Source organism: Hyperoodon ampullatus, assembly GCF_949752795.1.
Source record: "Hyperoodon ampullatus genome assembly, chromosome: 5".
NCBI classification, from domain to species: Eukaryota; Metazoa; Chordata; class Mammalia; order Artiodactyla; family Ziphiidae; genus Hyperoodon; species Hyperoodon ampullatus.
The window spans coordinates 98,507,252-98,531,100 of record NC_136918.1 but is presented as its reverse complement, the minus strand read 5'-3'; the positions used below and the strand labels follow the sequence as shown (position 1 = coordinate 98,531,100).

At 38.1% G+C, this 23,849-nt stretch overlaps 1 protein-coding gene across 1 annotated transcript in view; it reads left to right on the top strand.

The window, feature by feature from the left end:
• TMEM45A (transmembrane protein 45A) overlaps nucleotides 1–19,983 on the top strand; it is a gene marked incomplete at its 5' end in the record, with an annotated part of 30,615 nt that extends 10,632 nt beyond the window's left edge. The window contains 2 exons of the mRNA XM_079704878.1: nucleotides 5,696–5,841; nucleotides 19,578–19,983. Coding sequence (XP_079561004.1) covers nucleotides 5,696–5,841; nucleotides 19,578–19,671 — 240 coding nt within the window. The 3' untranslated portion in view covers nucleotides 19,672–19,983. The remainder of the gene's footprint in view (nucleotides 1–5,695; nucleotides 5,842–19,577) is intronic.
• Between the last annotated feature and the right edge of the window lie 3,866 nt (nucleotides 19,984–23,849).

Genomic DNA, 23,849 nt, shown 5'->3' with positions numbered 1-23,849 from the left:
CAGATGTGGCCCAGGGTCTGCCAGTCTCTAATCTGTGTTTTAAGGGTAAGACAGTACCATGTCTTCATGGGACCAACTACCATCTCAGTACTGATTGTTCAAACCGTATCAGAACTGCTGAGATGACTCACATGGACTCTGTTGTCCTGGCCACTGTCCTTCATACTGCTCCACTGAGAAAGGCTAAATGATGAAAGAGAGTGTGAGGTAGAAGAAAGAACACACAGAGTTTTGCAGCCAGACGCTCCTGGTTTGGAACCCTGTCTTAGTCATTTGGCCATTTTGCAATGTTGGGGAAGTTACTGAAGTCTCTGAGTTCCAGTTTTACCCTCTGTACTATGGGGATAATGATACCTTCTTCCTGGGGTTGTTGTGAGAATGAGAATTACTGTGAAGTTTATGTGCATGAGTGTGGTTAAAGTGCTTGACACATGACAGTACATCTACCAAGTGGTACAAATGGCAGTTCTCCTTCCAACTAAAGGGAATCCTTTAAAATGGGAAACAGGAACAAGTGATTAAGGCACAAATCTTAGCTTTCCCCGATTTATTCACATTACTTGAAATTTCAATCAGAAATGGTTTCACTCAATATTATAAACGAAATCCTTTTTTTTCCCCTGTAAGATTTCATTTATTAGATGTATGATCAGGAGCAAATCACTAAACCACCCAATTTTCTCATCTGGTTAAAGAGGATAACAATACATTAACTTGGGATAATAGCACATTGTTGGGGACTTCCCTGGTGGCGCAGTGGTTAAGAATCCACCTGCCAATGCAGGGGACATGGGTTCGAGCCCTGGTCCGGGATGATCCTACATGCCACGGAGCAACTAAGCCCATGCGCCACAACTACGGAGCCTGCGCTCTAGAGCCCACGAGCCACAACTACTGAAGCCTGCGTGCCTAGAGCCCGTGCTCCACAATGAGAGAAGGCACCACAGTGAGAAGCTGGCACACCTCAATGAAGAGTAGCCCCTGCTCACCGCAACTAGAGAAAGCCTAAACGCAGCAATGAAGACCCAACGCAGCCTTAAAAAAAAAAAAAAAAAAAAAAAAAGACCACATTATTATTATTATTTTTTTTTTATTTATTTTTTTTTTTTGCGGTACGCGGGCCTCTCACTGTTGTGGCCTCTCCCATTGCGGAGCACAGGCTCCGGACGCGCAGGCTCAGCGGCCATGGCTCACGGGCCCAGCCGCTCCGCGGCATGTGGGATCCTCCCAGACCGGGGCACGAACCCGTGTCCCCTGCATTGGCAGGCGGACTCTCAACCACTGCGCCACCAGGGAAGCCCAAGACCACATTATTGAAGGGCCATAGTAAGGAAACCTCCTAAGCACTGTAACTGACACAGAGTTAGCTAATATGATAGACATTTGTACAGTTATCCATGTAATTATCTTGGTTTTGTATTTCATTTGGATCTTGAAACCTGACATCTGTTCCTCTACCTATCATCTATGTATCTTAATTTTTTATTGGAGTAAAATTCATATAACATAGAATTAACCTTCCTTCCTTCCTCCCTCCCTCCCTCCCTCCCTTTTCCAGTTTTATTAAGGAATAATTGATGTACAGCCCTGTATAAATTTACAGTGTACAGCATAATGATTTCACTTACCTAATGAAATGATTACCCAAATAAGTTTAGTGAACATCCGTCATCTCATGTGGAAACAAAATTAAAGACAAAGAAAAACATTCTTTTTCCTGTGATAAGAAATCTTAGAATTTACTCTAACTTTCATATATAACATGTAGCAGTGTTAATTCTATTGATCATATTGTATATTGTATTATTTATTGTATAACTAGAAGTTTGTACCTTTTGAGTACCTTTATCCAATACCTCTTCCTCCCACCTTCCACTTCTGGTACCACAAATCTGATCTCTTTTTCTAAGAGTTTGTTTGTTTGTTTCTGAAGTATAATTGAAAAATAAAAATAAAAATTTTAATTGTTATTTCCTCATGCACAACATAGTGATTTGATATTTCTATACATTTCAAAATGATCACCACAATACTCTAGTTGCCATCTGTCACCATACAAAGCTATTACATAATTATTGACTATTCCCAACACTGTACATTTCATACCTGTGACTCATTTATTTTGTGACTGGAAGCTTGTACCTCTTAATCTCCCTCACTGACTTCTCTCATCCCCCGCACCTCTCTCCTCTCTGGCAACATTTTATGCATTTTAAAGTGTATAATTCAGCAGCGTTTAGTACATTCACAGTGTTGTGCAACTATCACCTCTATTTAGTTCTAAAACATTTTCATCACCCCAAAAGGAAACCACGGATCCATTAACCAGTTATTTCCTTTTCCTCTCCTCCCAATCCCTGGTTACCACTCTGCTTTCTGTTGCTATGGATTTACCTATTCTGGATATTTCATGTAAACAGAATCATGCAATATGTTACCTTTTGTGTCTAGTTTCTTTCTCTAACATAATGTTTTCAAGGTTCATCCATGTTGTATTATATATTAATATGTCACTTTTTATGGCTGAATAATATTCTGTTGTATGGAAATACCACATGGTGCTTATTCATCATCAGCTGATGGATATTTGGATTGTTTTTAACTTTTGGCTCTTGTGAATAATGCTGCTATGAACATTTGTGTAGAAGTTTTTGTTTGAATACCTGCTTTCAATTATTTTGGGTATGTATAGTACCTAGAATGAAATTGCCAAGTCATGTGATAATTCTATATTTAACTTTTGAGACACTATCAAATTGTTTTCTACATAGCTGTACCATTTTACATTCTCACCAGCAATGTATAACGATTCCAGTTTCACCATATCCTTACCAACACTTGTTACTTATTATTATTATTACCATCCTAGGAGGTGTGAAGTTGTATCTCATAGTGGTTTTGATTTGCATTTCTCTAATAACTAATGATGTTCATAATTTTTTCTTGAGCTTATCAACCATTTGTACACCTTCTTTTGGGAAATGAGTCTTCTATTCCTTTGCCCATTAAAATTTTTTTGGCTTTTTGTTGAGATTTAGGAGTTCTTTATATATTCTTGATATCAATTCCTTACCAGATATATGATTTGCAGTGATTTTCTCCTATGCTGTGATTGTCTTTTCATTTTCCTGATAGTGTCCTTTGATGCACAAAAGCTTTTTTTTTTTTAATAGCTGAGCTTTGTTTTTATTTATTTATTTATTTTTGGCTGTGTCAGGTCTTCATTGCTGTGCACGGGCTTTCTCTAGTTGCGGTGAGCAGGGGCTACTCTTCGTTGTGGTGTGTGGGCTTCTCATTACGGTGGCTTCTCTTGTTGTGGAGCACGGGCTCTAGGCACAAGGGCTTCATTAGTTATGGCATGTGGGCTCAGTAGTTTTGGCATGCAGGCTCTAGAGCGCAGGCTCAGTAGTTATGGCACACGGGCTTAGTTGCTTCGTGGCATGTGAGATCTTCCTGTACCAGGGCTCGAACCCGTGTCCTCTGCGTTGGCAGGTGGATTCTTAACCACTGCGCCACCAGGGAAGCCCCCACAAAAGCTTTTAATTTTAATGTGTTTTTGGTGTCATGTATAAGAAATCAGCACTAAATCCCAGGTCATGAAGGTTTTTCCTTAGTTTTCTTCTAAGAGTTAGGATTTTAGTTCTCATGTTTAGGTTTTAATCCATTTTGCGTTAATTTTTGTATGTGGTGTAATGTAAGGGTCCAAATTCTTGTTTTTTTTTTGCATGTGGATATCCAGTTTTCCCAGCACCATTTGTTGAAGAGACTTTAGTTTCCCCATTGAATGGCCTTGGCACTCTTTTCAAAAACCAATTTACTACAGGTGTATGGGCTTATTTCTGGACTCTCAATTCTATTTCATTGATCTGTATGTCTACCATTATGTTAGTACCACAATGTTTTGATTACTGTAGTTGTGTTAAGTTTTGAAATCAGTAAGTGTAAGTCTTAAAACTTTGCTTTTCTTTTTCAAGGTTGTTTTGGCTATTCTGGGTCCCTTGTAATTCCATATAAATTTTAGGATCAGCTTTCTATTTCTGCAAAAAAGACTACTGGGATTTTGATAGGGATCATACTGAATCAGTAGATTGCTTTGGGTGTTATTGCCATCTCTCTCTCTCTCTCTCTTTTTTTAACGTGCCTATGAAAAAGGAATTTTAAAAAACTTTTATTATGGTAAATCTTAAATATATACAAAAGTAGTGGTATTTACCAATTTATCATCCAGTGTATTGGTCAGGGTTCTCCAGAGAAACAGAACCAAATATATACATATATATTTTTTATATATAATATATAATTGTATCTATATCTATAATATATCTATATCTATAGAGAGAGGAAAGAGAGAGAGAGATTTATTTTAAGGAATTGGTTCCCATAATTGTGGAGGCTGAGAAGTCCCATGATCTGCCACCTGCAGGCTACAGACCCAGGAAAGCTGGTGCTGTAGGTCCAGTCCTGAAAGCGGAGAGCTGATGGTACAAGTTCTAGTTTGAGGCAGGAGAAGACCAAAGTTCCAGCTCAGTGGTGAGGCAGAGCCAATTCTCCATCCCTCTGCTTTTTGCTCTCTTCAGCCCTCAATGGACTGTATGATGCCCACCCGCACTGTGGAAGAGGATCTGCTTTACTTAGATTTTTACAGATTCAAGTGCTAATCTCATCTGGAAATACCCTCACAAACACACCCCAAAATCATGTTTAACCAAGTGTCTGTACATCCTATGACCCAGTCAAGTTGACATGTGAAATTAACCATCACATTTAAGACTTTTCAACATGCCCGATCTTGTTAGATCTAGAGGTTTGATCAGATTCATGGTCTGTTTTTTTATTGCCATCTTAACAATATTAAATGCTCCAGTTCATGAACATGAGATATACTTCCATTTGTTTAGATCTTCTTTGATCACTTTCAACAATGTTTTGTAGTTTGCAAGGTACAAGTCTTGAACCTCTTTGATTAAATTTATTCCTAAGTATTTCATTCTTTTCAATGCTATTTTAAGTGGAATTGTTTTCCTAACTTAATTTTTTTGATTGTTCATTGCATGTTTTATGTGTTGATTTTGTATCCTGCAAGTGTGCTAAATTAATTTATTAGCTCTAATGGTTTTTTTGTGGATTCTTCAGAATTTTCTGTATATATAAGATCATGTCATTTGTGAATATAGTTTTACTTCTTCCTTTGCAATCTGGATGCTCTTTGTCTGTTTTCTTGACTGATTGCTCTGGCTAGAATTTCTAGTACAATGTTGAATGGAATTTGTAAAATAAGACACCCTTGTCTTGTTCCTGATCTTAGAGACAAGCTTTCAGTCTTTATCATTGAATATAATGTTACCGGTGGGCTTTATTTTAAAACTTTTTTTTTAACTCTGATTTTGAAATAACTGAGTTAAACTGCACAGCTTAGAAACCTAACACATCATCTGAAAGTCCACCAATCCCCAAAGATTATTACTTTTCATATTTTGGAAATTGATCTGTAAAATCCTTAACATTTTTTCCAAAAGTATGATCTAGTAGGTACTGTCTATATTACTAAAACAGGTAGCAGATATCTTATCTGTAGCATCTCAGGTAATGGGAGTTATCTGTTACCATTAATCTTGAAATGAAACATTTTGAAATGTACCATCTTTGGGAATATGGCTGGTATTTTTTAATGTGTGTTCTTTGTTTTAAATTACAGATTGGGTTTGTCCTTTATCCCCCCAGTGGAGGTCCTGCATGGGATTTAGTGGATCATGACAACGTTATGTTTCTCACCATATGCTTTTGTTGGCATTATGCAATAGCCATTATCATCATTGGAGCAATTTATGCCTTTGTCACCTGGTAAGTTAGTGATTTTTGTTCATGGAAGTTCTATTTTTTGGTATATGATCATCAAGTCTTGATATTACTGAACTTTAAGTTCAAAGAGGTATTTCATTCCTTAGCATTCCACAAAACAGGGTAATATAACAGAAAATTATCTGCAAACACAAACATTTCCAATAAAAAGAATAAATGCTGGTTTTAGGGGCAGGACAGGAATAAAGATGCACACATAGAGAATGGACTTGAGGAGACGGGGAGGGGGAAGGGTAAGCTGGGGCAAAGTGAGGGAGTAACATTGACATATATACACTACCAAATGTAAAGCAGATAGCTAGTGGGAAACAGCTGCATAGCACAGGGAGATCAGCTCAGTGCTTTGTGACCACCTAGAGGGGTGGGATAGGGAGGGTGGGAGGAAGATGCAAGAGGGAGGGGATATGGGGATATCTGTATACGTATAGCTGATTCACTTTGTTATACAGCAGAAACTAACACAACATTGTAAAGCAATTATACTCGAATAAAGATGTTAGAAAAGAAAAAATGGAATGAATGAGAAAACTAAAAAAAAAAAAAAAGAATAAATGCTGGTTTAAAGTTGGAATAGATAAAAAGTGTCTCTGCTGTGCTCCTAACCTATGCATTACCCTTCAGCACACTCTTCTGTGCCTCCGTGTCTTTGCATATGCTGTTTTCTTATCCAAATGGTCCTCCCCACACCTGCAGTGAACGCGCCATTTGCCCATGTTTACATCAGTTATAGCACTTCCCAAGCTTGGTGTCATTTTTGACCAACATGTATGTCTCCCATTAAATTTGAGTATCTGGTTAATTTGACATTTCCTGTAATATTTCTAACAGTAAGATTCAGTTGAACTATACATGTTTTTACAAGGACTTTGATACAATGTTTCATGATGGGTGAGGAGCAATGTAACAGATTGCTAAGAATCCATGTTCCTAGCTCTGCTGCTTGTCAGCTGTATGACTGGGTAAACTATCAGTTAAATATATCAGTTTAAATATCAGTTAAATAAATATCAGTTAAATTTATATCAGTTTTAATACCAGTTTTGTCATTTACAAAATGGAGATAAGAATAGTACCTAAATGAGATCATGTATTTAAACTGCCTACAACATAGTAGGAGCTCAAGCAAGATTCTTCTTGTGTTTGTTTGTTGTTTTTCTTTTTCAGTTTCCTGTGATAGATTTCTTTTTGAATTGAAGTGCAATTGACATACATTATACTAGTTTTAGGTGTACAACATAATGATTCAACTTTTGTATACATTGTAAAATGACCACCACAATAAGTCTAGTTATACCATCTGTTACCATACAAAGTTACAAAAATTTTTTTCTGTGATGAGAACTTTCAAGATTTACTTTATTAGCAACTTTCAAATCTGCAATACAATATTACTGATTATAGTCACCATGCTGTATATAATATCCCCATGACTTTTTAATTTTATTTATTTTTTTCATTTTTTAAAAAAACTTTTAATTTTATATTGGAGTACAGTTGATTAACAATGTTGTATTAGTTTCAGGTGTACAACAAAGTGATTCAGTTATACATATACATGTGTCTATTCTTTTTCAAATTCTTTTTGCATTTAGTTTGTTACAGAATATTGAGCAGAGTTCCCTGTGCTATACAGTAGGTCCTTGTTGGTTATCCATTTTAAATATAGTGGTGTGTACATGTCAATCCCAAACTCCCTAAATATCTCTTCCTCCTACCCTTCCGCCCTGGTAACCATAAGTTCATTCTCTAAGTCTGTGAGTCTGCTTCTGCTTTGTATATAAGTTCGTTTGTATCATTTTTTAGATTCTGCATAGAAACAGTCATATGATATTTCTCTTTCTCTGTCTGACTTACTTCACTCAGTATGACAATCTGTAGGTCCATCCAAGTTGCTGCAAATGGCATTATTTCATTCTTTTTAATGGCTGAGTAATATTCCATTGTATATATGTACCATATCTTCTTTATCCATTCTTTTGTTGATGGACATTTAGGTTGCTTCCATGTCTTGGCTATTGTAAACAGTGCTGCAATGAACATTGGGGTGCATGTATTCTTTCAAACCATGTTTTTCTCTGGGTATATGCCCAGGAGTGGGATTGCAGAATCATATGGTAGCTCTATTTTTAGTTTTTTAAGGAACCTCCATACTGTTCTCCATAGTGGCTGCACCAGTTTACATTCCCACCAACAGTGTAGGAGGGTTCCCTTCTCTCCACACCCTCTCCAGCATTTATTGCTTGTGGATTTTTTGATGATAGCCATTCTGACTGGTGTGAGGTGATATGATCATCTCCTTATTTTCAGAAAAAGCTTTTGACAAAATTCAACACCCATTTATGATAAAAACTCTCCAGAAAGTGGGCATAGAGGGAACATACCTCAACATAATGAAGGCCATATATGACAAACCTACAGCTAACATCATATTCAATGGTGAAAAGCTAAAAACATTTCCTCTAAGATCAGGAACAAGACAAGGATATTCACTCTTGTCACTTTTATTCAACATAGTTTTGGAAGTCCTAGCTACAGCAATCAGAGAAGAAAAAGAAATAAAAGGAATCCAAATGGGAAAAGAAGTTAAACTGTCACCATTTGCAGATGACATGATACTATACATAGAAAATCCTAAAGATGCTACCAGAAAACTACTGGAGCTCATCAATGAATTTGGTTAAGTTGCAGGTTACAAAATTAATACACACAAATCTGTTGCATTTCTATACACTAACAAAGAAATATCAGAAAGAGAAATTCCAGAAACAACCCCATTTACCATCACATCAAAAAGAATAAAATACCTAGGAATAACCATGCCTAAGGAGACAAAAGACCTGTGCTCCGAAAACTATAAGACTTATTTATTTTATAACTGGAGGTTTGAACCTCTTGATCCCCTTCACCCATTTTTGCCCACCTCCCCCCATTCTGGCAACCATCAATCTGTTCCCTGTATCTATGTGTTTTGTTTTGTTTGTTCATTTGTTTGTTAGATCTCACAGGTAAGTGAAATCATTTGGTATTTGTCTTTCTCTATCTGCCTTATTTCACTTAATGTAATACCCTCAATGTCCATTTTGTTATTCTTTATGGCTGAGTAATATTCCATTATGTACATATAAATATAAAATATTTATATTATATATATTATATGAATACATATATATATATAAATGTATATATAAAACATCTCCTTTATCCATTCATTCATCCATTGATAGACCCTTAAGTTGTTTCCATACCCTGGTTCTTATAAATATGCTGCAGTGAACCTAGGGGTGCCTTTGTCTTTTTGAATTAGTGTTTTCATTTTCTTCAGATAAATACCCAGAAGTGGAATTGCTGGCTTATATGGTAGTTCTATTTTTAATTTTTTCTTTCTTTTTTTTTTTTTTTGCGGTACGTGGGCCTCTCACTGTTGTGGCCTCTCCCGTTGCGGAGCACAGGCTCCGGATGCGCAGGCTTAGCGGCCATGGCTCACGGGCCTAGAGGCTCCGTGGCATGTGGGATCTTCCTGGACCAGGGCACGAACCCGTGTCCCCTGAATCGGCAGGTGGACTCTCAATCACTGCCCTATTTTTAATTTTTTGAGGAAGCTCCATGCTATTTTCCACAGTGGCTGTACCAATTTACATTTCCACCAACAGTGCATGAGGGTTCTCTTTCCTCATATCCTGGCCAACACTTGCTATTTCTTGTCCTTTTGATAATAGCCATTCTGCAGGTGCGAGGGGATATCTCACTGGTGTTTTGATTTGAACTTCCCTAATGATTAGTGATATTGAACATCGTTTCATGTGCCTTTTAGTTACCTGTATGTCTTCTTTGGGAAAATGTCTATTCAAATTCTCTGGCTATTTTAATTTTATTTTATTTATTTATTTATTTATTTTTAACATCTTTATTAGAGTATAATTGCTTTACAATGGTGTGTTAGTTTCTGCTTTATAACAAAGTTAATCAGTTATACATATACATATGTTCCCATATCTCTTCCCTCTTGCATCTCCCTCCCTCCCACCCTCCCTATCCCACCCCTCTAGGTGGTCACAAAACACCGAGCTGATCTCCCTGTGCCATGTGACTGCTTCCCACTAGCTAGCTATTTTACATTTGGTAGTGTATATATGTCCATGCCACTCTCTCACTTTGTCACAGCTTACCCTTCCCCCTCCCCATATCCTCAAGTCCATTCTCTAGTAGGTCTGTGTCTTTATTCCTGTCTTACCCCTAGGTTCTTCATGACCTTTTTTTTTCCCTTAGATTCCATATGTGTTATATATGTGTTAGCATACGCTATTTGTTTTTCTCTTTCTGACTTACTTCACTCTGTATGACAGACTCTAGGTCCATCCACCTCACTACAAATAACTCAATTTCGTTTCTATTTATGGCTGAGTAATATTCCATTGTATATATGTGCCACATCTTCTTTATCCATTCATCCGATGATGGACACTTAGGTTGCTTCCATGTCCTGGCTATTGTAAATAGAGCTGCAATGAACATTTTGGTACATGACTCTTTTTGAATTATGGTTTTCCCAGGGTATATGCCCAGTAGTGGGATTTCTGGGTCATATGGTAGTTCTATTTGTAGTTTTTTAAGGAACCTCCATACTGTTGTCCATAGTGACTGTATCAATTTACATTCCTACCAACAGTGCAAGAGTGTTCCCTTTTCTCCACACCCTCTCCAGCATTTATTGTCTCTAGATTTTTTGATGATGGCCATTCTGACTGGTGTGAGATGATATCTCATTGTAGTTTTGATGTTGAGCATTCTTTCATGTGTTTGTTGGCAATCTGTATATCTTCTTTGGAGAAATGTCTATTTAGGTCTTCTGCCCATTTTTGGATTGGGTTGTTTGTTTTTTTGTTATTCAGCTGCATGAGCTGCTTGTAAATTTTGGAGGTTAATCCTTTGTCAGTTGCTTCATTTGCAAATATTTTCTCCCATTCTGAGGGTTGTCTTTTGGTCTTGTTTATGGTTTCCTTTGCTGTGCAAAAGCTTTTAAGCTTCATTAGGTCCCATTTGTTTATTTTTGTTTTTATTCCATTTCTCTAGGAGGTGGGTCAAAAAGGATCTTGCTGTGATTTATGTCATAGAGTGTTCTGCCTATGTTTTCCTCTAAGAGTTTGACAGTTTCTGGCCTTACATTTAGGTCTTTAATCCATTTTGAGTTTATTTTTGTGTATGGTGTTAGGGAGGGTTCTAATCTCATACTTTTACATGTCCCTGTCCAGTTTTCCCAGCATCACTTATTGAAGAAGCTGTCTTTTCTCCACTGTATATTCTTGCCTCCTTTATCAAAGATAAGGTGACCATATGTGCATGGGTTTACCTCTGGGCTTTCTATCCTGTTCTATTGATCTATATTTCTGTTTTTGTGCCAGTACCATACTGTCTTGATTACTGTAGCTTTGCAGTATAGTCTGAAGTCTGGGAGCCTGATTCCTCCAGCTCCGTTTTTCTTTCTCAAGATTGCTTTGGCTATTCGGGGTCTTTTGTGTTTCCATACAGATTGTGAAAATTTTTGTTCTAGTTCTGTGAAAAATGCCAGTGGTAGTTTGATAGGTATTGCATTGAATCTGTAGATTGCTTTGGGTAGTAGAGTCATTTTCACAATGTTGATTCTTCCAATCCAAAACATGATATATCTCTCCATCTATTTGTATCATCTTTAATCTCTTTCATCAGTGTCTTATAGTTTTCTGCATACAGGTCTTTTGTCTCCTTAGGTAGGTTTATTCCTAGATATTTTATTCTTTTTGTTGCAATGGTGAATGGGAGTGTTTTCTTAATTTCACTTTCAGATTTTTCATCATTAGTGTATAGGAATGCCAGAGATTTCTGTGCATTAATTTTGTATCCTGCTACTTTACCAAATTCATTGATTAGCTCTAGTAGTTTTCTGGTAGCATCTTTGGGAAAACCCTGCACAAAGCAGGCGTAGAGGGAACTTTCCTCAACATAATAAAGGCCATATATGACAAACCCAAAGCCAACATCGTCCTCAATGGTGAAAAACTGAAACCATTTCCACTAAGATCAGAAACAAGACAATGTTGCCCACTCTCACCACTATTATTCAACATAGTTTTGGAAGTTTTAGCCACAGCAATCAGAGAAGAAAAAGAAATAAAAGGAATCCAAATCGGAAAAGAAGTAAAGCTGTCACTGTTTGCAGATGACATGATACTATACATAGCGAATCCCAAAGGTGCTATCTGCCTATTTTTAAATTTAATTTTTTTGTTGTGGGGGTTATTGGGTTGTCTGAGTTCTTTATGTATTTTGGATATTAACCTTTTATCAGATACGATTTAGGAATGTCTTCTCCCATTCAGTAAGTTTCCTTTTTATTTTGTTGATGTTTTTCTTCACTGTGCAGAAGCTTTCTAGTTTGGTGTAATCCTATTTGTTTAGTTTTGCTTCTACTGCCTTTGGAGTCAGATCCCCAAAATATCACCAAGAGTGATGTCAAGGAGCTTACCACCCATGTTTTCTTCTCAGATTTTTATTTTTATTCTTATTTTATTTTATTTTTAATCTTACAGTCAAGACTTTAATCCATTTTGAGTTAATTTTTGTGTATGGTGTAAGATAGTGGTCCAGTTTCATTCTTTTGTGTGTGGATGTCCAGTTTTCCTAGCACCATTTTTGAAGACACTGGCCTTTCCCCATTTTGTGTTCTTGCTTCCTTTATCACAAATTAATTGACCTTATATGTGTGTTATTTTTAGGCTCTTTACTCTGTGCCACTGATCTATAGGTCTGTTTTTATGCCAATATCATACTGTTTTGATTTTACAGCTCTGTAGTATAGTCTGAAATCAGAGCATACGATGCCTCCAGGTTTGTTCTTCTTTTTCAAGAGTGCTTTGGCTATTCAGGATCTTTTGTGATTCCATACAAATTTTAGGATTGTTTGTTCTATTTCTGTGAGAAATGCCTTTGGAATTTGGTACAGATTGCATTGAATCTGCAGATTGTTTTAGGTAATATGGACATTTTAACAATATTAATTCTTCCAATTCATAAGCATGGAATATCTTTCCATTTATTTGTGTCTTCTTCAGTTACTTTCATTAATGTCTTACAGTTTTCAGTGTATAGATCTTTCATCTCCTTGATTAAATTTGTTCATAGATATTTTATTCTTTTTGATGCAGTTGTAAATGGGATTTTTTTTCTTACTTTCTCTTTCTGATAGTTCATTGTTAGTGTATAAAAGTGCAACATGTTTGCATATTGATTTTGTACCCTGCAACTTTACTAAATTTACTTATTAGTTCTAACGTTTTTTGTTGGTGTCTTTAGGGTTTTCTATACATAGTATCATGTCATCTGCAAATAGTGACAGTTTTACTTCTTCCTTTTCAATTTGGATGCCCCTTTTTTTTTTCTTGCCTAAATGCTCTGGCTAGGACTTATAATACTATTTTGACTAAAAGTGGCGAGAGTGAACATCATTGTTTTGGTCCTGATTTTAAGGAAAAAACTTTCATGATTTCATCACTGAGTATGATGTTACCTGTAAGCATGTAATATATGGCCTTTATTATGTTAAGGTGCATTCTCTTTATATCCACTTGTTGAGAGTTTTATCACAAATGATGTTGAATTTCGTCAAATGCTTTTTATGCATCTATTGAGATAATCATATGATTTTAATCCTTCTTTTTGTTAATGTGACATATCACATTGATTGATTTGTGGTTGTTGAACCATCCTTGCATTCCTGGAATAAATCCCACTTGATCAGGGTGTATGATCCTTTTAACATACTCGAGTTCAGTTTGCTAATATTTTGTTGAAGATTTTTGTACCTATGTTCATCAGTGATATTGGCCTGTAATTTTCTTTTTTGTGTGTGATGTCTTTGTGTGATTTTGGTATCAGGGTAATGTTGGCCTTGTGAAGTGAGTTTGGGAGCATTCCCTCCTCTTCAGTTTTTTGGAAGAGTTTGAGAGGATAGGTATTAAATCTTTTTTGAATATTTGGTACAATTTACCAGTGAAGCCATCTGGTCCTGGACTTTTCTTTGTTGGGAGTTTTTTTATTACTGTTTTAATCTCCTCACTAATAATTAGTCTATTCAGATTTTCTATTTCTTGATGATTCAGTCTTAGAAGGTTGTATGTTTCTAGGAATTTATCCATTACTTCCAGGTTATTCAATTTGTTGGTGTATAATAGTTCATAGTAGTCTCTTTTGGTATAATTGTAATTTCTCCTCTTTTATTTTGGATTTTATTCACTTGAGCCTTCTCTCTGTTTCTCTTAGTGAGTCTATCTAAAGTTTTGTCAATTTTGTTTATTTTTTCAAAGAACCAGCTCCTTGTTTCGTCGATCTTTTCTATTTGTCTTTTAGTCTCTATATCATTTATTTCTGCTCTGTTCTTTATTATTTCCTTCCTTATAGTAACTTTGGGCTTTGTTTATTCTTCTTTTTTTAGTTCCCTTAGGTGTAAAAGTTAGGTTGTTTATTTGAGATTTTTCTTATTTCTTGAGGTAGGCCTGTATTGCTATAAACTTCCATCTTAGAACTGCTTTTGCTGCATTGCATAGATTTTGGTATGTTGTATTTCCATTTTCACTTGTCTCCAGGTATTTTTAACTTCTCCTTTAATTTCTAACACTGGTGCTAGCAGGTTAGAAAGCGACTGCAAAAATGGTGGCTGCTAGTGCTGGTGCTAACAAAATAGATGGGGCAGAAAGCAAAAATGGTACCTGCCAGTGCTTCCATTCCTGGAGAGAGTCCTAACAGATTTCTCCCTTGCTGGCAGATGCTTTAAAATTAACAAATGCATCACATTCACATATGGTCTAGACACTTTTCAAACTGTGGCTTTTGTGCTGGATTGCCAGGTGGGTGAGTCTGCATGCAAGTCCTTTAAGAATGGAATCTCCATTCCTTACAGCACTTTGGTTTTTCTGGACGTCAGCCCTGTTGGTTTTCAAAGCCAGATGTTTTGGGGGCTCATCTCACCAGTGCAAGTCCTAAGGGTTGGGGTGACTGATGTAGGGCACAAATTCTTGCTCCTCAGGGAAAAGCTCTGTATCTTTGAGATCCCTTCCGATTGTGGGTCTCCACCCCAGGGGTGGGGTTTTCGGTGAGACTGTGTCTCTGCCTCTTTTACCCATCTCAGTGTGGACCTCTTGTCCTTTGCTGTGGAGGAGCTGTTTGGCTAGTTTTCAGGTCTTTTTTTTTTTTATATAGGGAATTGTTCCTTAAATAGCTGTAGATTTGCTGTGTCCATGGGAGGAGGTGAATTCAGGACCTTCCTAGGCTGCTCTCTTGAACCACCTCCCCCACCCACCCTTGTTCTTTTTACTATTCTCGTTCTTGTTCTCCTCCTTCTTCTGTATCAAAAAATGTATAAGGTGTAGACCCTATGGGGAGAGAGAGACAATTTACATACAGTACAATAAATGGAAATAGTGTAAGAACAAAGCACTATTGGAGCCCAGAGGAGGCCTCTTCACAATTGAGAATTAAGCTGCAGCTTGAAGGATGAGTAGGAGTAGAAAGGAGTGAACATGGTTCCTTATTATTTCCATTAGCATGATAGCTAATGCCAAACCACAGTTGGCCTGGCTGATCCCAGCTACTAATCGTGCAGACTCCAATCCTTCAGACTTTAGCACTGATTGAAATGTTGTGTATCTGCAGCCTTCATTATGTAGCCATGAGCTATGTGTGGTTATTGAGCACTTGACATGGGCCTAGTGCCACACTAATTTTAATTAATTTAAATATGCATATATGCATAGTGACTACCATATTGGATAGTACACATCTAGCAGATGCTCTAGATCCCTCAATTACAGTGGCTGGTTCTAGGCCCAGTGGGGTCTCAGCTTCTGCCCCAGCTAGCTTTCTAGTCCTCTCTGTAGACATTCGCCCAGGTTACCTCTCCTGCTCTGTGCTTCTCTGAGCTTCACTGCTATAGGAGCTTTGGTGCTGTGTCTCTGCATAAGGAAACCATTTCCTTGTCTAGCTCCAAAATGTCGCTGGTAGGCTTTGGGTCTGTAGTTACTCCTTCTAGAGGTCTAAGTGCTATGGGTGCTGGGAAATTCTACTCTCTCATTGATTGATTTCTATGAGTCCTATTCATTTCCCTCAAAGCACGTGCATGGGCTGGTAGTTTAGGCTCGCTCTGCCATTGAGTGAAACTGGACTTCTTCCTCCGCTGTTTTAGGCTGACTTCTGGGCCTCATCTCCTTAGGGGCTGGGCAGCTTCCAAGAATAATGCCGGCATTCAAGGAGACTCTCTACCCCATGTCAGTTCCCTTCCAGAGCCAAAAGAAAGCTATTGTCTCTTCCTGTTTCAAAAACCTTCAGACCCCTAATGAATCTCTTGTCCACCTATAGTTTTCTAGAAACCAGAAACTCCATGTTTAATTTTTCAACTGCCTCTCCTTCCCCAGCACCTTTCACTTTTTGACCATGTAGTTGCCTCTACCTGTCATATCCAAATTAAATGCTCATCTCTTCTATGAAAACTTCTGTGATTGTTCTAGCCTTTGCTTATCTCCCTTCATGAGTGTTTACAGTACTTTAGTCTCTACCACACATTTTAACAGTTGTGATCTATCTTGTGATATTTACCATTAGCTCATGTTAGTCTTACCTGCTAACTTGATTGTGTCACCTGGAAGAAAAGACCTTTTTCATATTTCTCACAGCTCTTGGCATACTGTCAAACATATAGTAGGTACTCAAGACACTTATTTGCTGTTTTAACAGATCTGTTTCAGAAATACTCGGAAATAGGGTTCAATTGTTTGGAAATCATGTTTTATATGCTTTTAAGTTTTGCTCTCATATTGCTTTTGAAATATAAAAACAAGAACTTGTGTTCTGATATATTTTTATATAAACTTAAGCAGTAGCTTAAAGAATATCATGAAGATTGAATACTGACTTTCAGTGAGGTCATATGCAGGATAATTCAAGTGGATTGTAGTGGATTGTAATTCAGTCACAGGTGATGGGTTTTGAGGACATCCTATCCGCATTTATTTGACAAAGCACAAAGATCACCAAGGAACCAAAACTGGGTTATGGAACTACTGCCCCCAAAATCTCTGAAAAATGAAGCTGTACTTCCCAGCTTTCCAGAATAACGGTTTAAAGATTGCTTCATCTGGTCCCATGCCTGCAGTTCTCATCATGGCAGCTCATAGGAGAGACCTATCTGTTGGGAAATCTTATTATGTGTTTTACTGTATTTCATATTTAAACACGACTGTGGTACAGAACTATTTCAAAAGCCCCTCTGAATGGACAGAGAAATATTACTCATTTTCAGGTTGGTTTTCCAAGCAAATGATTCTCGTGAGCCATTTTGAAGAACAAAATAGAAATGACCAAATTCCAGGCATATGGTAGTTTGCCTTCTGGATGTTTGATTTCCAGATTGACTCTGGAAGTATACCCAGAGTCTCAGCTCTGCTCTTGTATTAACTGAAGAGAACATATGGGAGCAAAAGCCCAGACACACCCTGACTTTAGTTCTCTGGACTTGCATCATTCCAGGAACTAGCAGATATTTGCACTTCCTCTTTCTTACTCCATCCCTCAATCTGTCCCCAGTAGCCATTTCTGCATGTGCCAATACCAAGGGCTTCAGGGTGCAGATAGAGCCTGAATTTGCCTTAGCTTGGTGGTTTGTAACAACAGCAGATAAAACCCAGAGAGGAGGAGTGGGGAACAGCAGGAGTCACTAGGGTCTGTGTTACCAGTTAATTTGTAATCAGTAGCCAGTTCTTTGCTTTATTTTCCACAAGAGTCATCAGGAATGAACCTAATGAATGAATTAACTAATTAATCCCTTTCAGTTAGCACGTATTCAGGTTGTGCAATGTGGAGATAACTGTGTGGCTTTAAAAAATGACCCACTGGGACTTCCCTGGTGGTCCAGTGGCTAAGACTCCATGCTCTCAATTCAGGGGGCCCGGGCTGGATCTCAGGTCAGGGAACTAGATCCCGCATGCTGCAACTAAAAATCCCATATGCTGCAACTAAAGATCCCGCATGCTGCAACTAAAGATCCCACAGGCTGCAACTAAAGATCCCACAGGCTGCAATGAAGACCCCACGTGCCGCAACTAAGGCCCAGCGCAGCCAAATAAATAAATAAATAAACAAACAAATAAATAAATATTTTTAAAAAATGACACACTGTCCCAGTCATCAACTTACTTAAAATTATTAGCCTTTCATGAGAACAGTGTCTTGAAGAGTTGAGGACATTGGGAACAATGTCAATGGTCAACTAATTATCGAGGCAAATGATTTTGAGTACTTTTTCTTGACTCTTGCCAAGTCAATAGTTGTTACTGATACTGCACAGTTGTTGTATGTTGGAGGAATTAATGCTGAATTGGAAGTGACTGAAGAATTACCTCTGAGGAGGTGAGTGATATGAACTCCTGGCAGATTGCTCCACAGCCCACTGAATCATTAAATGTGTCATGAGCCACTATTGTGTACCAGAGATTGTTCTAGACTCTGGCAGAGTTAGGGCAGTAAATAAGATGAAGTCTCTGCTCCTAGGAAATTCATACTCTAGTGGGATCCAGAGCACAAGTAAAAGCACTGTATATTGAGAGGGGCGGGCCAGACCTTCATTGGAAGAAGAAAGGCAGAGGGCTTCCCTGGTGGCGCAGTAGTTGAGAGTCCGCCTGCCGATGCAGGGGACACAGGTTCGTGCCCCGGTCCGGGAGAATACCACATGCCGCGGAGAGGCTGCGCCCGTGAGCCATGGCCGCTGAGCCTGCGCGTCCGGAGCCTGTGCTCCGCAGCGGGAGAGGCCACAACAGTGAGAGGCCCGCGTACCGCAAAAAAAAAAAGAGAAAGGCAGAAAACAAGTGTAAAGATACAGATAGGCTGGTGACGTTTTTCATAAAACGGGAATGATTTTGATGATTTGGTTTATCAGTTTGTTTGCATATCCCTGTGTATTTTTGGAAGTTAACTATGTTTTATTGACATGGTCACAGCACAATGTCTTCACAAATATCATGCACAGGAAAAGCTTTGCCTAGTTCTTATTACATCAGAGAAAATGGAGAGCCTGCTGAGTTCCTGCCACTAAGAAGCTTCACATCTTCCAATGTCAAAAATTGTAATTCCTTCTGACCTACAGATTCTCTTAGTCTATGAAAACAGTTACAAGAATGGAGGTCACTTCTTTCAACTTCTTAATTCATCATGGACCATCACATGCAGTTGAGCAGCCTGTGGCCAGCACAAAAGCACCCCTCTGAAGACATGAATAGAGGCTGCAGTACAGCCCAGACTTGCCATGGGGCTCAACATGGGGCAGGAAATGCCTTCATGCACTTCTTTCATAGGAGAGGGCTCCTTTTTGGACCACACAGCTGAGCTCGGTTTCATCTGGGATTACTACAGCCCAGAGATTCTCTTGTTTGTTTTAGAAATGATTAAAGTTATACATTTTGAATATGATGCAAACAATCATATAACACATTTAAGAGCTTTATTGTATCTGTTTGCTTATATGCTGCTTTAATCTACAAAATATTTGCAGGTAGCTCCAAAGCCAAATAAAAGTGATTTTCTTTCTGGGGGTGCCTCTTCCATCTGCACAGATAATTTGGAGTTTGCTGTATTATAGATACATATAGTTTTGGGTTTCAATTTTAAACAGCATAATACGAGATGACTTTCATTCTCCTCAGGTTGGTTAAATCTCGATTTAAGAGGTTCTGCCCCTCAGAAGTTGGACTCCTGAAAAATGCTGAACGAGAACAAGAATCAGAAGAAGAGATGTGACTTTGGGCGTCCAGTCTTTCTAGTTGAAATTTCTCTCTTTTTTTAAAAATTATTTTTAATCACAGTTTTGCCTTTTCACCTTTTGTTTGGAGAACAACTGGTTGAGAATGATTCTTGGTGTCATGGTATTTGGGGCTTGGAGTGGCTCTCCCCAGGTCATCTAAAGTGTGATGCCCACACTGAAAAATATTGTTTTATTTGCCTTATAGATATATATGCTCAGGGTTCCTGGGCTTACTACCATTTGTAACTCATTATAGATGGAATTTCACTTGTTTATCTTGTTGCTGCAATGAGAAATAAATGAATGCATGGACCTTCGTTCAAACACCTCAGATCTTTGTTTTTGTTATTCAACTGCACCCCACCTTTATGTCATGAAGAAGAAGCTGTGTGACACTGAAATTCCTTTTTGTGAGAAATCTCTTTCTGTAGCACCTGCGTTCTCCCCTGGGAAAAGCAAGCCGGAAGTCATCCTATGATGTACTCTCTCAGAGAAGATAGAAGGGCTGATCCACGGTTACAGAAGGGCACATGGTTGGTAAAGCCATGAAAATCTGGGAAAGGAGAGTCATGATGTTATCCAAAGAGTAAAAAAATCATCACCACGCATAGTATGGCCACCGTGCCATCCGTTCTGCTAAAATAATTGAAGGGTTAAAACAAGGAAAATCCTTTAATGGAATACCTAGGTAAAAAGTCAGAGCCCTTCCCTCATCGGTGGACTAAGTAACCTCCAATGGAGAGTCAAGAAATCTTTTCTCATTCTGGCTTTACTATTCACCAGCCTCTAGTGTTTTAACATTTACCATATCCTTCTCTCTGACATTAGGGAATTGAATTGGATGAATCAATTTCCGGCTGTCACATTTTATGAATCTAGAGTTTCTGAGACAAAATCGAAGTTAATTTAGTACCATATTAGTCAGAATGGCCAGTCTCTGCTGTGACAGAAAAGGAGTACTGCAGGAGTCTGTGATGGTTGACTTGAATATGAAGGAAAAGAGGCAGTGTAGTGGGTAGCTGGAGGTGTCACATGGGCAGTTAAAACCTGAAGCTCCCTGGCTTTCCAGAAGCACTGACAAATCCAGGAAGCTGCCCCAGTCTGGTCTTATCACATGACACTGAAGAGGGAGGTGAGTGGATTCTTTAGGCCAATGAACTGGATACATTTCTTTTTTTTAATGTAAGGGTTGAAAAGAGCAGATGTGGGTGCCTACATGTTTATCTTGAACAATGCAATAGACCTTAATACATTTCTGGCATATGAAATGCCCACATGCCGTGGTCCCCAGGTGATCATGGCATTCTGCCCCATGTGTGTCCTGTATTTTAGGGTTTTTTTCCTTAGCCCAGCAAGTTTCTATGATTTTGGCAAGTTTGTATTTCAGAAGAGCGAGCTGTCAACTGCAGGTTACGTGAAAACGGCATTGCTGGTATCTAGGCCTGAGCAGGTACTCTAGGAATAATTAGCATGAACCAGATTAAGACTGGAATTTTGAAAACTGTAAGTGCAAATATACTAGCAGTCTTTATGAGAGAGCAGAAGTGTCCATTCCTGCAGTCTCTGCACAGAGAGAACACAAGTGAGATGCAACCCAGTGAGTTCTCAGAGGAGGAAATTCTGGTTCAGGTCTAAGTCCATAGTTTGGGGCTATCTGCCTCTAGTTCCTGAAATGAGCAATAAATTGAGCACCATTATTATAATTTTATGGAAGCCTTCACCAAGGAAGGGATGGAGGAAGGGTGCCCATCCTTACTTTTGCTTGGATTTTATCTCAACTCTTCCAAAAACCTGGGGTCTCAATTCCTGAGCTTTTGCCAAACCCCTTCATGGGTATCCCATGCTTGATTTTCCATAACCAAGGTAAAAAGACTCTTTAAAGAGACTCAATGCAATATAAACATGGCTGTTGATGTGACAATACCTCTTCAGTGATTTCTGTGATGTCTAACTGCCTTTGCTTGGGAAACTGCAGCCTCTGATGGCACTACCAGCTCATTGTTGAAGTGGGAGATCAGGTTATGACCATCTTGGTGTCCTCCTCATCATCTTGTCACTTTAGGGCTCATTAATCAAGGTTGTATTGATTGTATGTTGGATGTGGATTAATAATGTGGTTTAGGAGTCACCGGGACTATAGGAACAGTGAAAATAAAAGCTGAGAAGTGACAAGTTCTCCCCAATACATGGAGTCAATAGATTAAAAAGCATGAAAGAAAAGTCTGTATACATGGAGAATAGATCCAGAAATTCTATATTCTTTCTAATGTGAATTCCAGATGGGAAGATTGAGAGAATAGAGGACATGCATGAAATAATAGAAAAGAATTTCCCCTAAATAAATAGCAGTGAAGGGAGATTTTTGCTTTAAGCTTGGAGAGGTGTTTCAAGAGATGTGCAGTGAATAGAGTGATTGGGTTTCTGGACCAAACTGGTAAAAATGAAAAATTATAAGCCCTTCTTATACCTTTAAGTTCATTTCATGAATATTATTATTCTATTTTTAAGTCTAGCACATTTTAACACTCAATTTTAAGGAGACTAATGTTTGGGGCACAGTTTTCAACTTAGATAATTAGATTTCCCTTTAAACTTCTTCACTATATTTATGAATTAAATATTTTTATATTCTTAAGTACTTCAATTAACCAACAAATCTTCTCAAGTTGTTATTATTACAAATCTAATTTATTAAACTTATAAATGTGGTGAAACTTAAGTTTTCTTAAATATTCCAATACTGTATAAACTTAATGAGATTTCAACTGAAACGTGCAAGTGTAAATTTGTTAGTCAATTGCACACTTATAAATTGAACTTACAAGACTAATCTGCATAGATGAAATTATAATATTTGTAAAATTATAAATACCTAAAATGCTACACATGCATAATTCCTTAAGGCACAAATATCAACATTATGATTTTGATGCTCTTAAACATTTCTGTACTTAGCTCAAGTCTTTCCATGTTAAAATAGGCGTACTGTTAAGGAAATGATTTGTTTATGACAGACAGTGTCAGGGAACACCTAGTCTGCTTGTTGAGATATTGGACCCAGATACTGAATGGGATAGGATTCTTGACAGTGACCCTAATGGCATATGCTGAATGCAGTTACTTATAGTCACTACATCAAACCCTCCACACAGGCTGTCTCCCAGTCTTGCACAGCACAGGGAAGGTGCCTTCCCCAGCTGGAGTCATATTTAAAATTGCCTGTCTTTTCTGCCTACTCATGAAAACCTGCAATCCCCACCCAGGCTGTCATGTCATTTGATGGGATTTCATTATTCTTTAGCGCTTAAGATATTAACTATATTTCCTTCTAAGAGTAAAAATTTCTGAACTCGATGTCATACTGCCCATTCTTTCCCATATATTTCCTATCTGATGAGACTGCTCACTTTTTACAGATGTTAAGACGATAGGCTAATGAATTCTAGGTCACTCTCTTTTAAAGATAATTCAACAGCTCTGAGCTGGGCTGTCAGTATTTCTGAGCCTTTAACTCTTTAAAGCAGGGACAACACAGCTGTGTTCAGTGCTTGTGTGAGTTTTGGAAGGAATTGATACGATTAATGCAAAAGGTTAGAATGGAGGCAAGAAAGTGCCTCTTACCTGCTTCTTCTCATGATCTTGAGCTGTTCTGTCTGTTTTCAAGTGTCCTAAAGGGAGGGTTAAAGATCTTTACTAAGAAGCTGGGGGTGGAGCCCAATATACTCCCCCACTTGATAACTGGTGTCTGAAGCCAAAATACATACAGGCTCTAAAATGCAGAGAGAAGCCCAGCCAAGTAATCAAGGGGCTTAGCAATTGAGGTTGGAACAACTCTCTCATCTGCTCAGAAACTGACTCAGTTTCCCTTGACCTCTCAGATCAATTCTAAATTGACTAGCACTGCACCTGAATAAAATAAAATCACTTTGAGTGTATTTCAATATAGAGTTATACTCTCATATTGTCCAACACGACCCCTGTACCAATCATGCTGACTTGCTCCCTGTTCCCTAAAACTTGTTTATTTTAATTTCCATGTCTAAGCTGTATTAACCACACTCTCTTGCCTCCTCCTCCTTGCAGCCTAACTTCTGGAGACTCTTTAAGGCCCAGTTCAAAGCTTTTCTTTTCTACTGCTTCATACCACACCTTCCTGTTTAGAAATTCCTACAGT